Source organism: Sinocyclocheilus rhinocerous, unplaced genomic scaffold, assembly GCF_001515625.1.
Source record: "Sinocyclocheilus rhinocerous isolate Xijiao unplaced genomic scaffold, SAMN03320098_v1.1 scaffold1390, whole genome shotgun sequence".
Lineage (NCBI taxonomy): Eukaryota > Metazoa > Chordata > Actinopteri > Cypriniformes > Cyprinidae > Sinocyclocheilus > Sinocyclocheilus rhinocerous.
Window position 1 is genome coordinate 321294 of NW_015665627.1, and position 18040 is coordinate 339333.

The 18040-nt window shown below is 37.4% G+C and overlaps 1 protein-coding gene across 1 annotated transcript in view; it reads left to right on the forward strand.

The window, feature by feature from the left end:
* snx29 (sorting nexin 29) overlaps window positions 1-17565 on the forward strand; it is a 122745-nt gene extending 105180 nt beyond the window's left edge. The window contains exons 20-21 of the mRNA XM_016542480.1: window positions 9896-10035; window positions 16326-17565. Coding sequence (XP_016397966.1) covers window positions 9896-10035; window positions 16326-16455 — 270 coding nt within the window. The 3' untranslated portion in view covers window positions 16456-17565. The remainder of the gene's footprint in view (window positions 1-9895; window positions 10036-16325) is intronic.
* Window positions 17566-18040: the final 475 nt, after the last annotated feature.

Here is an 18040-nt window from a genome sequence, read left to right on the forward strand (position 1 = left end):
ATTATGGTAAGGGGGGTTTCATTTTTGACGCGTGGTTGTGGTGTTCGGCCAATCACAATGCACTGGTTCAGCTGGCCAATCAGAGCAGACTGCGCTTGTCGGAAGGAGGGACTTTGTAGAAAACGAAGCGTTTGAGAGAGGCGGGGCATAGAGGACCTACAATAATGTACAGTATTTGAAAAATAATGTGTTTTTTGAACATTAAAGCATGTCAACATATTCTGTTACACCAAATACACAAAATAATGATCTTTAAAATAGCATCATATGACCCCTTTAATATATTAGTAGCTTTCTCTACGCCCCTCACTAGAGTTTTAGTATTCTTGTATAAGTCTTGTATAAGTGCATCTGTGTTTGGTTCCAGATTGCTCATTTGAGTGTTCGTCCAAGTGACTGTTGTTTCATGTGTGTGTGCTTGTGCGGTAGGTTTATTTCATCCACTCATAGGTTGAGAGGCTGATGGAGGGATTTGGTGAGTCTATCTGAGGCCTGTTGCGGTCTGGGGATTGGCTGTTTAGAGGGTGTGAGTACAGAGATAATGTGCACATCCTCTCCAGGCACCGTGCTCACTGTCACTGCTCTCAGCTGATAGCCTCACAGCAAAACAGGACAATGCCAGTGTGTAATACCTGCTCGCTGTAGGGTTTTTCAACTCAAAAAAGGGAAATATTTATGACTAATTATAACTGGTTATGATTAATAATAAATATTTAGATTATATCTTCGAATTAACTGTAGCAGAATCAATATTACAATTATTTGATCTGTCCGTCCACCGAGCAGACAATATAATCATTTATCAATTCAAGGAACGATTATTTTCCTGGCCAAGGAAGAATAACTGTCCTTCTTTATGCAGTGCTAGCAGTAATTTATTTAGCCAGAGAACACCAGCACCTGCCTTTAGGATGCCCTCGTGGTTGTAGGAACATCCATCGACGTAGGTTGTGGGCATGCCTTGGCAGACATTCTCGTCAAAATACCTGTGGCAGGTAGGTGGCATTAGTTGGGGCCTTTCTGCTTCTACGATCTCAGTCTGTGTGTCTGGAAGGACCAGGAAGTAATGGGTTAGACACCTGTCATTCCACCTCAAGTTCAGGGCACAGGTGCCCTTGGCAGTCACCATAGCTGATGGGCAGGGATTCAAGGGGAATCGTGTGCGCTTGTTAGCAAAAGGAATGTTCGTTGTGTGCTGTTTGAGAGCATTGAACTGTGAGAGGCTGATGGCGGAATTGTCTGCCCACTGTGCTAGTATGGGGTCTGTTGTTGTGACATCATTCAGTTGTAAGCCCCCCTTAACGTGGGGGCCGTATGTGTCAGAGTCTTTGGCTAACTGGAAAGTACAGAGCAGCGACCTTGAACTTTGCTCTTGGGCCGAGACGTTCCCGCGGCTGGCGGCGAGATTTCCCGCTACCTTTGTGACCTGACAGTCTGTCTGGGGTGGTCTTGGTGACTGAGGAGGCAGAGGTTCTCGCACTTGAGCCCAGATTTTCAGTTGTTTAAAATCTAGCAATGGCTCAAAGCGATCTAGCAGGTCTTTGCCAATGAGGAGAGGATATGTGTCCAATGGAGAAATGTACACAGGGTGCACAAAGTTCATAGGGCCGATGGAAACCCCAAAGATCATGCATGATTCTACGCAGATGCTACACGCTTTACCCACATATGCAGACAGATAAGTGTAGAGATGTATCACTTTTTCCTGGGTGTTTTGTAGTAAAGGCATATATTGATGTTTGGAGCATAATATACTTCCTTGTAACACGTTTATTAACCCAGCTCTGTGTATTAAGAACACGGCACTATAGACTGTGTAATTGAACCATTTATTTATTCTGCTATTATGACTCATTGCCATTTAAAAACTCCTTGTCAGAAATTGGCGGAGGTGATTTCTACAACAATAGTAGTTATTAAGCCAATGCTTTAATCTAAAGGTACAGTTATTACAGTACACTTGTCACAGGGACAATATCTCTTATATGCTTTGCTCAAGGGCACAGTGGCGTTAGTTCATTGATTGCCACTTACGGTATTAAAATCTACAATCTTTAACTTCACTGCCTTAACATGTTACCACTACACCATACCACCCCAAACTTGCAAGCAAGGAGATTGCAATTTATCAGTGCAGAAACTGATGTAAAAATGTTCATATACAGACACATGTACAAGAAAAATATGAGAGAACCTTTTTTTGTGCTAATGTACTGGCACGCCAGGGTGCACCGACTTTATTTGCAAGTGTGGATAAGTGAGAACTTATTGAACCGACTGAATGAATGAAAAAAGAAAATGGAGACCACATTTGACATGCACTATGATATTCCAAAATGAGTACAAAATGAGTCATATTCCTATTATGCATTATGTCAGTGTCTCAGAATGTACAGTACAGTACTTTTACAGTACAGTGTAATAATTTTTGTCAATAGTCAATAATCAAAAGTGACAGTATCATCATCTTACTAATATGCATCTCTTTCATCATATTAATATGCACCAAATCAGCATATTAGTATGATTTCTGAAGGATCATGTGACACTGAGACTGGAGTATCTATTTAAAATTATAATAATATTTCTCAATATTACTGTTTTACTGTACATTTGATCATATAGATGCAGCCTTGTTGGACATAGAAGGCTTCTATGTCCAAAAAACAAAAACAAAAAATCTTTTCAATTTATCCTATTGTTGCGGATATGAATGTAAATGATTTGTTTGAATAAATTATTCAAATGTGGTGTAATAAGTGGCTAGAGACGTAGAAAAGATTAATAGCATGGAAAGAGTGCATGTCTTAGTTTATTTAAAATGCAATGTTGTCCGTGTATGCAGAAATATAAAGTAGCTATACACTAGTGAACATGTAAACCTCTTTTCCAATTAAAGGTTTAATGCGAATATGGACTTTAATCAACAATTAAAAAATGTATGTAAATGTGGTCAATGAATGAATCTAACACTGATTGTGAATATTAATCTTATTAGAATAATGAGTTCTATAAAAGGGCAAAGCTGGGAACTCTAGTTGCACTCTTTCTTAGAGGACCTTGCAAACGTCACATTACGAATGAATAACCTTTATCTAGATTATCTGTGCACTCACATTTTACTCATATTGTTCATCACATCTCTTGTCTCCAGGGGGAACAATTACAGACCTTTGACCATCCCTGTGACCCACATTTACCATGATTAAAATTAGCAAATGTTCATGTTTTTTTTTCACGCTTTGGTGCATACAGTGCGATCTTCACTGCAGCTGGGTTGCACAGATGTAGAGAGACATGATACTGTACTACATAGCCACAGGCCAGAAAGAGAGCAGAGATTCAGAGGTAGTTTGAGGGAATACTTAGATGTTGCACAGCCCGTGTCCGAATATGCTTTCTTCCCTATTACACAGGATGCAAAAACAGTATGACAAAGGGTCTGGATGGCAAAAAAAATCTGTATTGAAGATAAAATGTATACAGGTGCATCTCAATAAATTAGAATGTCGTGGAAAAGTTCATTTATTTCAGTAATTCAACTCAAATTGTGAAACTCGTGTATTAAATAAATTCAATGCGCACAGACTGAAGTAGTTTAAGACTTTGGTTCTTTTAATTGTGATGATTTTGGCTCACATTTAACAAATTCCACGACATTCTAATTTATTGAGATGCACCTGTACCTTGTGGTATAATATATATATATATTTTTTAATTTATTTTGAGTAGGGCTGTCGATTTAATGTGTTAATTTGGTATGATTAATTATGGAAAAATAAGTTAAAATCATGAACACATTAAGCGCACCCTGTCCCACCCCCAGACCTGTATGTCATTACACACTGCATTATACATTTGCTGATGAACATAATGCAGGACAATGACTGACTGCATGATGTAGCCTTTTAGAATGCAGTTATATGCCTCTAAAATTCAGGATATGAGGCTGAAAAATGCCCCTGTATGGGTTTTTGTCTGATGTTTTATTATATGATATAGTTTAGAAATATCACACACAAGCAAGAGTGTAGTTTTTTTCCTGAATATCTGCATGATTGCAAATGTGACATTCAGTGGTGATTCTAGACTTCTGTAATTGGTGGGGACAGGCAGGGGATTATTGAAATTAGTTTTTTTTTTTCAGTCAAGTTCTTTTTTTTTTTTTTTTTTTTTAAACATTTATGAAATGCTGAATTAAGATATTTTTGTAAACACATTTTTGTAATGTCTCTTCAGTGCTATTCCTCATTGGCACATTACATTATTAGATTAAAAACTGTAATCGCTTGACAGCCCTAATTTATATTATATTATATTACATTACATTATATTATATTGTATTATATTTTAATTACATATTTTATTATATACATATAAGAAAAATGACTGCATTTGGGTTTGAAACAACACAAGGGCAAAAAAATGAACATTAGTTGGATCGAATTTTATTTTTGGGTGAACTATTCATTTAATCATTTGACTCTGTTTCTAGCACAAGACTTTGAGTGGAGGTTGAGACTTCCTCTTCTGACCTACCTTCTGCTGTGTGCTGAATTATTCACTGACTCTCTGCAGGTTCTTGTACATTTACTGACCCATTTGTTCTCATCATTGGCCTTTCCCAACACCTGGTTTGAGACATTAGTATCCATATTTTCTTGAGTGCAAGAGTCTGGAAGATTCTTTATGGTTCATAACACATGGTCATTGTGGGACCGGCTACCTGCATCATACATTATTGATTTCCCACCATTTGGCTTAAAAAAGGGTTGAGGGAGGTGTAGAAATAGAAGACAGTCTGTTATCTCTTCGGGTTCTTGGGTGCAGCTTTAATTTAACTCCACATTATCTTTGCATTAAAGATGACAGCCCCGGGAGGATCTGCCCTGTTCTCATTAATGCAGTGTTTGCCATTTCTGCTTTCACCAGTCAAAGTGAATAAATTATGACTCCTGTATTTTGTATGCATATGCAACATGGCTGATGCGTGTGCCAGTTTTTTCTTGTGCCAAACATGTGCAGAGAACACACAGGAAACACATGTGATCTCTCATAACTTGCTTGGTTCTTATGAAAACTTTCTTAATGAAAAGGTGTCATTGTGTGATACTGCATTTGTGAAGTACCTTATACTGTTAGACCATATTCTAAACAATCCTGATAGGACAGATAAAAAAAAAGCAGTAAAAAAAATTTTAATGGCCAGCTGTGACGAGTTTAGTGTTCAGTGCAGTCAGACAAATTGCTTGTCGTTGCATTAATGTGTAAAGGATTGTGCACCATTCAGAATTGCATTGAAAATGTTTTGTGAATTCCAGTTCAATTCCTAAATTTGAATTGAATTTGAAATGAGGTAGCACACAAAATGCAGAACTGCAATTTGAATGTGAATGTAAGAAAGTCGAATTAAAATAAATTGAAGTTCAAGGACATGTCATTTTTAACTAGAAAGTAAAGTTTGTAAAGACAAAATTTGAATATTGGCTTCACAAAGCCTTGTTTGAAGGCTTTCGAAAATAAGTTTAAAAGGCTTAAAGGCTTTATAGGCCTTGCGGACAGAGAGAATGATAAAGACAGTGATCAGTATGATCGTCTCTACAATCGCAGTCTACATAATAATTCCCTTAACTCTCCAACAAAAAAGAGGCAACACTACTCAGGATTTTCTCCATCATCAGATCTTCCCAACTGGTGTATCCTGTACCGAGCTGAATCAAATTTGTTCATAGCTAACAAATGTTTACACTCATTCTTTGTCTTTGTTGGTCTTCTATCTTCAGACCTTTTCTGCTTCTTCAACCATACAAGTACTGATTATCCAATTGTCTCTTCTGATAAAGTACAATAAGTGTGTTCCATTGTCTAATTTTCCCTTTAATACATTTGCTTTTGTGTTCCAGGGTGAAAGAACATTGTTAAATTCAATAAATTCCAGATCATCTTCTTGTAGGATGCCAAGTCATCTTTATTTTTGTAGCACTTTATTCAATAGAGATTGTTTCAAAGCAGCTTAACAGGATTAAACAGGAAAGTAGCATAATCGGTGATGCAAACTTTAAATAGATGTTCTGCTGTAAAGTAGCTCTAACAAGACAGTGTCATTATTCAGTTCCAGTCAGTTTCAGTCAGTTAAATATGTAAATATGTTCAAACAAGTTTAATTCCGTGAATAGGAGCTCAACTGTAGACAGTAGTATCGTTATTCAACTCAAGTCAGTTCAATGTTGATTCAGTTTGGTTCAATAACAGAGTTGATGTTGCAAAATGTGTCAGTTCTGAACAAATTCGAGCTATAAAGCAGCTCTACGGAAGACAATACTGTTATTATTTAACTCAATTCAGTTCAAGTTTGGTTCTCATTAGGGATGTAACGATTAAACACGAGCCGATTGAAAATCGATTCAAATATGTGACGATTCAAATCGGTTTTACATTACTTTATATTACAGTTTTGATATTTAGCAAATGCTTTTATCCAAAGTGACTTACAAATGAGGACAATAGAAGCAATCAAAACCAACAAAAGAGTAATAATTTACAAGTGCTATATTAGTATATTATTATAGCGTTATATTTCAAGTTCACAAAGAAACATGCAGTATTTTGTCCAAGCAATAATAAAAGGACACATTTAATTTATAATTTGTCTTAAATCTCATTTTGTAAAAAAAAAAACCGTGAATCGAATCGTGAATTCAAAATCGTGAATCGAATCGAATCGAATCGTGAGTTGAGTGAATCGTTACATCCCTAGTTCTCATCCAATAGTGCCGGTGCAGTAAATCGATAATATTACTGAATATTAAATGAATATTAAACTCTAACTAAGCTAGGCAAAAGAAACAGTCACAAGTAATCCAAATTTCATCAGGTGATAGAAATGGAGAAGAAAGCCTTGGGAGAAACCAGGCTCAGTGGAGGATCTCTTCTCCCCTGGCCAATTCAGTTCAATTCTGAATTTTGCACAACCCTGGTTTTGTAACATGGCTTTTGCAACGACTGCATCAAAAGTTTGAGTCACAGGATTATATCCTGAATGCTTTGTAAATCATTTTGGATAAAACCATCAGGCAAGTGCATAATTGTAAATAACTTCTCACATCATGCCTGATTAGTTACTGCAGATATGCCTAGAATGATTGATCGGCTTGATGTGGTTTGGTAAAGTAAATCCAATTTGTCAGGCAGTTGCGGGCAGTGGCTACGGAAGATGATAAACTAGAGTAAATATGTACCATCAGTTTTTATTTTTAGGATGAATGAGGTTATTTCCCTATTCGAAAAGCAATGTTACAACCACTTTTACAGCAACCTTCAGTGGGACGGTCAGCGTGATAAATCACCTCTTTCAGTCATAACGGTTTAATTCTCGGAGAGTATGATGGGTTGTGCTGCTCTTCACTGTACCAGCTTGAATCACCCTCACACTTTGTCATTTTGACGACGTGTCTTCTTCATTCAGATCTGCACACATGTCCATACATGCTGCACGTGTGATTGGACAAAAGCGAACACAAACACAACTCATTGTGTAGCACCAGCTGGCTAAAGCCAACTCCTGGTCCAGACAATAGCCTGTGAAGATGGAGAAGCACTCCAGCAAGTCTTTACTGGCTATAATAGCAGCGTCTGGCAGTGTTTTTCTCAGTCTCACTGCCTGTCGCTGTCAGACACAGACGATCAGCAGAACTGTGCTTTGAGGAATTTGGAGAGGAGCCTGTCGTTTAAGGAAAGAAACAAAACTGGCCCAAAGACAGAAGCCTGAGAAAATAATTTGCAGAGAAACACTCTTGTTTCTTAAGAGATCGCTAAGTGCTTTGTTGGTTTTGTCACGAGTTGTTTGTGTGAATTGCAGGCGGGTGTTTGTGTTAACAGCTTGTCTGAAGGTCCTACTTATGCTCTATGCATAAACAGCTTAAAACATCAGTTATTAGATGCACTTGCCATAATGCTGTTCGTGCATGTGCTTGGCTTGTTTATCTAGGTGTTTTGCCCTTAATGGTCCCTCAGTAAAAAAGGTGTTTTACTATCTTGTTATCCTGATAGAATCCAATTAGTAGCATAATACATCCTCAAACTAGGAATATGTTAGAAATAAGCCTTTTCCTAAGAAAACCAAAGGCTTTTGGTTTCTTTTGCCTGTCATATCAAACAAGTTCTATTCAAGGAAACGCTATCATATTTGAGCCAGTTTATCCTATTAGATGTAGTTTTCCTATTAGATGTGATTATTTTAATGTTTTTGCAATGTGAGCATCAAGTATGCAAATACATATATTTGGTACTATATTTATGTTTTTATAGGTCAGGCCTAAACCCTACAACTCTCAATTTTAATACATTATGAAACAGGGCGTCCCTGCTTCGTCTCTGTCCCCACTAAGGGGTTTTGAAGACCCTCTAATATACTTTATAGTGAATATTACTTTATGTTATTGTTGTAAAGTGCACAAAGAGCAAATATTTGTACTTGGTGTCATGGTTCTCACCTTTAAAGAGAGTTCTGACATGACGTGGGCTGGAGCATTAAATTAGCTCTGGTAGGCACAGCCCTCATGGGTAAGCTAATCTGACAGCGGTGATCTCCTCCACATATCCCATATCATAATCAACTTTTATGCCTTTTCATGCCTGTTGGAGATAGATCACTATTAGAACTCCATGCCCTGATGACACACTGATGCTGAAATGCAGGGTGGCAGTGGTTTAGATGGCATGCAAACACTCACACACTTCCTAACGCTCTTTATTATTGTTGGGTGATTGAGCCGTTGCCCTCTGATGAAGTGGGTGACGCCAGAGCATTTAGAGTAGTCCACTTCCCCTCAGCACGTGAGACATGACTGATGTCACATGCGTACAGATGCAAGAACTGGAGTATCAAGGCCAATTAATCAGCCATCAAGGGGACATTAATAACATTTCAATCTTTCTCCCGCTGTCCCTTGTTCTATCTCATTTGCTTTTGATGTCCCCCCCGCCACAGCGCTGACTTTGATCTGGTTATCCATCAGCGTGATATGCTGGGTACAGTCGTGATGCTGATGATTTGATGCTGTAAATTCAAAGCAAGTCCTGATGAAACAGGTTTTTAGAGGGATATTATCATGTTTGGATGAACTATGTAATCATGGATAAATTTAGCAGAGTATATACATATATATATATATATATATATATATATATATATGTGTGTGTGTGTGTGTGTGTACAAACTGTGCATATATAATATGATTATCTTCTGAAGTCATACAATAGCTTTATGTTATATATAGACCCATATTTGAGTCTCATAATCTTCATTTATACCAAAGCTCTCAAAACTCTTTTAAGTTTGCATATTCAAATATGGTATTTTGGGCGATATTCAAATATGGCAATTCTTATTTAATGCAATTAATTGAACTTAGTGCTTTTTGACCCACTTTAGTAGGACTTAAGTAAATTTTTATATGTAATTTCATAATTAATTCTATTGTCTGAAATATGGTTAAAGTGTACTGTCGGATGTACTGACAAAGCAGGTTGATTTTATGATGAACTAAAATATACTTTAATGTAATTTCTATTGAAACTTGTATGTTATACGTTTAAATATATTTGTAATTACACCTTTCTAATGATTAAATCGAAATTTAGTAGATGTAAAATATATTCACTTTAAATGTAATATAAAATAACACTAGTTTAAATGATCAAGTACTTTGCAACCACATCAAAATAAGTGTACAGGACTTCTTTGAAGCATGACTGAAGATTATTAAAACAATGATTTAAAGTTTCAACTTTTTCACAAGGGTTGGAATGACATGAGGGGAAGTGAACAATGATAATTTTATAGCTGAACTATCCATTTAAGACACTTGAATTATGTATTTGTTTCAATTTGTAGGATGCAAAGTTTGTAGAGGAGAGGAGGAAACAGCTGCAGTCATACCTGCGTATGGTGATGAATAAACTGATCCAGACACTGCCTGAATTCACTGCCCAGCCCACAAAGGAAACTTTACTGCAGTTGCTGCCTTTCTGCCAGTGAGTACATACACACACTGACACAATAATTCACATGCAATAAACATCAACTTTGTGTAATTCAGCTCCATGGTCTCTATATGACACTGTATTTAAGTGCCTCGATGGATGATACATGCCATGTTGAGTTGTCACTCAAGTAGGCCAATGCAATCAAACTTTCAAATGCCACAAATGCATGCTGAATACAGAAATGACACACAAGGGGAATTCGCCAAGAATGAATTGCATCCACTTATAGTGCCACATTCACATTTGCCATTTGTGCTTCACATGATTCACTAAAGGAGGAATTATGCAAATAAGGCTGTGAAAAGTTTGTATTGAACGCAGTTTGCATGCTAAAATTCACAATTTTTGTGTTTTGCATCTCAGTGTTTGGTTGTGAAAGATGCAGAAGATGTAATCTGGTATATTTCAGTGCAGTGGTTCTCAACCCTATGTCCACAACAACATCTGAAGGCCAGACACTCCTTGTGTCTGTAAACTAAATGTAAGCATTTCAGAAGTTTTATGAGTGGAATGTTTTTCAAGGTTCCCACTCTTTTTAAACTGAATTTATAGTACTTTTTCCACTTATTTGTGAGTTACTGGATAAGGATTTTTAAATATATATATTATTTTTTTTACTCACAATTTCTACCTAGTGAAATATTTTGGAGCTTGGTGTGGCTTGAAAAAAAAAGTATATTCATTATAAAAAATGCCCAGAGAGTTTTATTTTATCGATTCAGATTTCTTTTTGAAGTCTAGAAATTGCACTTTAAAATTAGGCTACCTCATAAATACACAAGAACCCTGATTCTTCAAAGAAAAAAAAATAGTTGTTGAGAGGAAGAAATAAAAGACGAAGTATCATGAATTTTACTTGTTTTAGCTTATTTTGATGCTTATTGTCCTGTTATAAATAATCATTCTGTGACCCTCTTGTTGAGAACCACCGCTTTTCTAGGACTATACCGGTATCATTAGACCATTACAATTGGCTTTTTAAAATGCAGAAAGTGTACTCGACTGCATGCTGTCTGGATATATGCCCCATTATAATGCTGTTCTCCATTATTTGATCATCATTTGATGAATTACTACTGCCATGATGAGTAGAAAATATACACAAACATGACTTTTTAATAAACCCTATTTACCGCCTGCTTTCAATGGGCGGCAATAGCACACCGTTAATTATGGCAAGCATATAGCGCTCACTATTACAAACTTCCTAAAGCCTTATTTGCATAGACAGGTGTGTTTGTGCTGAAAAGAATGACAGTGACTTTATTTTAAATACCCATGGCTCTGTTTCAGCACCTGGTTAAGCTAGATTACAATGGTTTGTGAATATGACATGCGTTTCTTCACTGAAATCCCACACTGCCCATTTTACACAGAACAAATTGCGTCAACAATCATCTCACAGCTGTTCTTTTACAGGAAATTTGATTTGCTCACAGGACCACTCACATCCTGCATTTTACCGGCCAATTGTCTGTTCTGATTGGCTCATTGATTTATCAGGTCAGATTTCCTTTCACATGCTGCATCTCATTGGTTTATTGTTAGCACTGGGTCTGGCAGTGTGACACGATTACATACAGGAAATTAATAAAAAATAAATAAATTACCCTCACATCAAATCTGATTGAATTAAAAGAGACCCTTGGCACATTGTGAGAAGATAATGGCTCTTTGCTTGGCATGACTGGAGATAATTTGAGTGCTAAGGACAGATGAGTCCATCTACTTTTTAGTTGGGGAGAACTAACTCTATGTGGATTGGATTTCCTTTGTGTAGATACAGTTCACCGTTCACCAGTTATGTTTCTGAACATGCTGTCTAGGAAATGTGTTTATTCTCAATAATAAACAGTGTGATTTATGTGATTAACAGTTCTGTTCTTGTGGTCTGGAAGCGGCACTCAGACCTGGAGTAGCTGCTCACAGTCATTTTAAACACATAGTGATTACATATTCGTTCCATGCCAAAAAAGCCGCCTCCTGGCAAACAGACAGAGTGGAAAGCTGTCACACAGAGGTTATAGTGAGCTCGCTTTGCCAACTAGGGAATCCTTTCATGTTAAAACAGCTCTTGTGTGCCCGTTCCTGGCATCTCCTGACTGTCACTGTCACTTTTGAGTGCGAATGACGAAGGTCTTTTAAAAGACTTTCTTGTGAGAAGGTTTCTGTGAAACAAAAAACGTTTTTAGACTTTGAGAGACTTCAGCTTTGAAATGGAAGACACTTGAAGTCTATACATCTTTACAGTGCAGGGCTGCTTCAAAGAGTTTCCAGCAAAGGTGGTCTCACCCTGGGTCATCGTTTTGGTTTGATGGGGCTCTAGTGGCAGTCTTGACTCACTTGGTGCTCTAGGCAATATTAGACATGACCAAAGACAAAAACACTTTTTAGCAACTTGAAGTTTAGGATACAGGTACAATCAGGTTATTGTGTGAGTGTGTGTATGTAGTTAAAAGTTTAGTTTCTTTAAAAAAAAAACATTAGTGTACATATAATTTTGTGTATTATTGTGTGTGTCTGTGTATAGAGATAGATAGATAGATAGATAGATAGATAGATACAGATATAGATATAGATATATGCATATACAGTATACATATAATATTTTTAGATAGATTATTTATTTATTTTGTATTGTTTAAAATCCACTTGGCCCAAAAATCTAAGGGAAGAGGTTGATTGAACATTGCTTCTAGTCTCACACAGAGAAGTATTGACTATCCCAGTGTTTTCCCAATTGAGAGGGGCCATGTCCAGTAAGGCTCGATTCAGTTTCAATGTGGTTGAGTCATTTCAAAATTTGCCTCATAGATGTTATCCACCTAAATCCATAACAAGAAGCCTCTCCAGCAGAGGTGCAGGGGATAGACAGATAAGGAGGGCTTGTTCCATGGCTAAATGAAGAGCTGAATCTCTGTTCTTAGAGGTTATGTAACACGTGGACACTTTCAGCGGCTACTGTTTAGACTGCAGATCAGCCTCCTGCTGCATGGACCCATTCAATAGTATCTGCGTGAGAGAGAGAGTGTGTGTGTGTGTTGCTTTGTGAGGAGCTGAGAATGGATGGATGGAGAGATGGATAGATTTACTGGTGGGGGGCATCACAGCACCCCACTTACCTGCATCCAGCTTCTTCCCTGCTGCTCCAGCCTGATTGAAAGCTGCTCAGCACTTCATTCTTTTCTCTCCCAGCCCTATGCCAATCTGACAGCAGCAATACAGCAGAGGAAAAGCCGATCATGGTGTGTTGTGTGTTGCATAACCACACTTCTGGCTTACTGTTCAAATTTCATTTCCTTTGAAACCTCTTGAACGTTATTAGTTATATGTAATCAGTACAGCTAGATTAGCCTGCTTTCAGACCAACGGCTTCATAAGTGGCTGTTCCATCATACCCTCACAAAGGTACTTTGAAACTCTTGTTTTTGGTCCTTTTTGAGAACAGAGAAGGAAATTCATGTTTTCCTCCCCCCTTTAAGATTATCCAGTTGCAGGAAAAAGTATGTGAACCATATTTTTGCATAAATTGGTCATAAAATTTGATGCCTTGTGGGATAGAAAGAGTGTGACTGTATCCAGTCAAATTCACACAGTTATGTTGTTTTATGCAAAGTGAGTGCCAGACATTAGTAATATAGAACCACAGCACAGAGCAAGTAATTGGTTTTCTCTTCTGATGCACCTACATTTTCAAGAAAAAAAAATCTGTGCGTTTTCTATGGATTTATACAATTGGATTTTATTTTATTAAAAAGTCAATATTAATATTAAACATATTATAATTATTCAATTAGATTTTTTATTTTATTTTATTAAGCTCTGATAGCTCTGACTCCGGTTGACTCCAATTAAGTTAGTCATTAACCCAGGGCTTGTTATAAATGCAAAATTCATTTACTTACACATCAAGATATTCATGATATACAGTGGGTACGGAAAGTATTCAGACCCCCTTAAATTTTTCACTCTTTGTTATATTGCAGCCATTTGTTTGGGAATATTTCAACTTAAAAAAAGGAAAAATGAAATAAAACCAATAGGCCTACATCAGTTATACAACACTATCGTGGCTGTTGTGTGCCACAAGATCACACTCAAAATCATTCTCGCCAAAGTTTCGGTGCTGCCCTAGTTATTGTTTGTTATTGACATTTTAAACATGTTACTTGTCCGGTCGGGCAAGGAAAATTCTCTTTCACTTGCCACACAAAATCCACTTGTAAAGCAGACAAGTGTTAATGTCAAGCCCTGATTAACCTGTTCCATTTTTACCTGAAAACATGTTTAAGCAGACTGTGGTGTCTGTTATTGTGACTTGGTTGAAGATCAGATCAAATTTTATGAGTAATTTTAGCAGAAATCCATTGTAAATCCACACAAGTTTTTGTGCAAATGTAGGTGCATTCAGTTTGACAAAACCATTTATTTGCTCTTCTCTGTGGTTCTATACTCCTAAAATGTCTGGCACTCACTTTACACATGCATATAAAGCACACACCATCACTGTGTGAATTAGATTGAATGCAGTCACACCCTTTCCATCCCATATGTCCAAAGTTTGTGATGCCTTGGCTTTTTCCTTTTGCCACAATCACACAAAAACCATGATTCTTTGTGCAGCGCTGAATTCTGGACAATGCTGATACAGGCACACACAGCTCTCAGACACACACCACTTCTCTGTCACTCATCTATGGCAGTCTCATGGCATTGCAACTGCCCTCCTTCCCACCTGACACCTTTAATTGTGACCCAATGTGTATTTTTTTCTTGTGCACCTTCCTGCTTTTCCGCCCTCTTTTAGTTTTTCTGCTCACCATCGGCACCATAAAAATAAGGTAAATTAAATAAGATGCTGTAGAATAAAATAGAAAAAAAACACTCCTCATCTATATAGTGCTACAGTGATGATGTCATTTTTAGACCAACCCAGAAGTTAGAGTAGCATCACCCTGGTTACCTCGACAAGAAGACTGATTTTTCCCATTGCCGTTTGGATTGCAGAAAATAAACTCTGTGATCAAAGAAAAGTTTACAATTCTTACTCGCTTTATACATTATGATCTTCACAAATGAACACAACTTTTATGAATTTTGAAGCATAAATACAGTCGGCAGAAGTAAAAATCTAACCATAGGCTATAAATGAATGAGTTTACCTGTTTGGCATGATGATGTTTGATGTCCAACAACCTCTGTAGTCTCATTTAGCATTTAGAACTTTTTTCAAGACAATTAAAAGCTTTTTTTCTGTTTTTGTTTTAAAATAAAACATGAAAATATCTTGAAATTGTGGCCTTATTTCAGGCATTTAACTGAAAATACATTCAAAAAACACATTGACTTTCAGGACGATGGAACAGGAAGTGCTGAAATGCTAACTTGTTACCTGGTTTTGGCAGACAAAAATACGTCATCCCTGAAGCACTCTATTGAATGTTAATTTAGTCAAGTTTCAAATTCAAATGTGGCCCTGTTACTAATAGTTATTTGCAATTTTAATTGGTTTATAAAAAAAACATGGAACTTTTTAATTTAATAAAATTTTTACTCTTTTATTTAAATTTGTATTTAATTATATTATTTTATCTTTAAATGTTTTTAGTTAATCATTATCTTATTTTATAGCTAGCACACAGAGGTCTACAGCACAGTATGTGCAGTACATAGTTTCATTATTTACATTGTTTATTTATATTTATATGTAGTTTGGGAGCCAGGACCACCACTGGCTCCTAGACTCCTCCAGCTCATGAGTGGCATACTTGTCATGGTATCCAGGCTGGAGTTGTCTCTGTACGGTGAGCCGCAGCTGTGTATGTATAGTGTCTAACCCTCAACTGCAGCTGATGTCTATACAGCCCTCCCTCAGGACTCACACACTGTCTCTGACACACATTCAGCCTCGGGGGCTTTCCGCTCGATGCTCAACTCGCAGGCATCTTTCAGTTTCAGTTTGTTAGCCTTGAGTTACGGGTGATGTCAGTGTGCGGTCTGTGAGGATGTAAGGAAGGAATGTTATTGCAAAGAGCTTGTTTCATTGATTATTTACCTGCAATGGGGACTCTGACACACAGTAGCATTTAGTTATTGTAAATGCACAGAGAACATCTCCGAACCGTGGTTTCCTGCTCCGTTTAAGCATTTAGGTGCCTGGTGGGAACTATCTGTTTTCCAAAGGTATTACAACACAAATGAACACCTGGAGTCAGGTAGGAGAAGAAAGAGCAAAGCGCCCAGGGGGTTTACCGATGTTTGCGTTTGTTCTCTAACAGGGACAACCCGTCAGCTAATGAGAGTGGTGCCAAAACTGCCCGATCCAAAGCCTCCAGCCGCTTCCCCAGACTAGGCCGCAACTCAGGTCGTGAAACCCGGAACCCGGAACCCCAGAGCGGTGACCTTTAACCTCTTGAGCGTAATCCTCAGAACTCATCAGTATGGATGTACCGAGCCAAGGACCTTCTCTTCTATTATGGATGTACTGTACATAGCGCCACTGTTGGAGACTAGCTGGGTCTAGAAACGACGAACAAAATCAGCAAGAAAATGCGGCGTGAATTGGTTTAGTGGCAGAAGTTTCAGTTACTATTGTGCCTATTGATTTATAACAGATGTTGTTTTGGGGAAAAGTCGAGATGTCATTTTGACTAACAGCAGTGACATGAAACTGTTATGAGACTGTGATGAGAATTGTGTGATTGTCTGGAAATTATTTGCACATCATCATATTGTTTGACACATGGGACTTAATTTTATCTTTCTATTTGTATACATTTTGTTACCATGCTCTGCTATGTATGAGGCACAAAGTTAGATGTAATTTTATTATGACTGCACTTATAATAGATATACAAAACAATCACTTTTCACCTTCCTGTTCGCAATAAACCCAAAAAACATATTTCAGATTTTAGATGAACGTCCAGTGATGGTCAGAATGGGATGCGTTAGTCAGGTCTGGGCTCTCGCACTCCAGAGCCCTTGTCGTCTGTTCCTGAAAACCTTTCATTGGAAATTTCCCGGGCTGCCATTATCCTGTATGACCCCAAGAGTACTGTTACACAGAAACCGGCGCGGATGGGGCATTGTGTGGACTGAACAGAAGAGAATTTCGTAGCAGGGGAACCTCCACTGAGAGATTATTTTGCCCTATTTGAAATACAAGCACAATAATGATTGGGACTCATTACTAATAAATAGTATTTATGGTTTTAACATGTTGTAATGTCAAAGAGAGGAACCATGATGTGTTTAAATGAATAAATAGTCCGCTATCAAACTGAATGTGATGTAGAATTGCCATCAGATTCTGTTCAGCTGTAACACATACAGTAGCAGATCTGTTGTGTGCTTTGCATATTTCTCTGTTTGCAACCTTTTGTACTAGTAAGCAACTGTATATGATGGTTTTTCTTAAACAGTGTATCTTTTGTCCTAAACGTGACAGGACGCAGCTGTTTTGCAGCCTTAAGAATACATGAGCTTAATGAATACATAAATAAATACAAGTTCCAACACACAATCTGTTTTTGTGTCAGATTTGTAAGGTAACTTGAGATTAGCACAATGATGCAAGACTGCTTTTGCTCCATTTCGAGTAAAGAAAATAAGCGTTTTAAAGACTCAATGTACTTAAAAAAAATCTAAATTAAAAAGTGGTCAACAATGGCTAATTGTGAGCTTGTGAGCTGTGTTGCCATGGTAATTTGAAACCAAATAAATAGGTTGTCTCTAATTGTTGGTCCTTTCTGTCACCTTAAGTGATACAAAGTGTCTGTCACATGTGGGTTTAATTCCAAAAATTGGTGCTTGCAAGGCAGCAAAAGAATAGTGTTAGGAAGAGTTCACCCAAAAATGAAAATTCTGTCATCACTTACTCACCTTCAAGTTGTTCCAAACCTGTACGAGTTTCTTTCTTCAGTTGAACACAAAAGAAGATATTTTGACAAATGTGGGTAACCAAACAATTGCTGGTAGGCATTGACTTCCA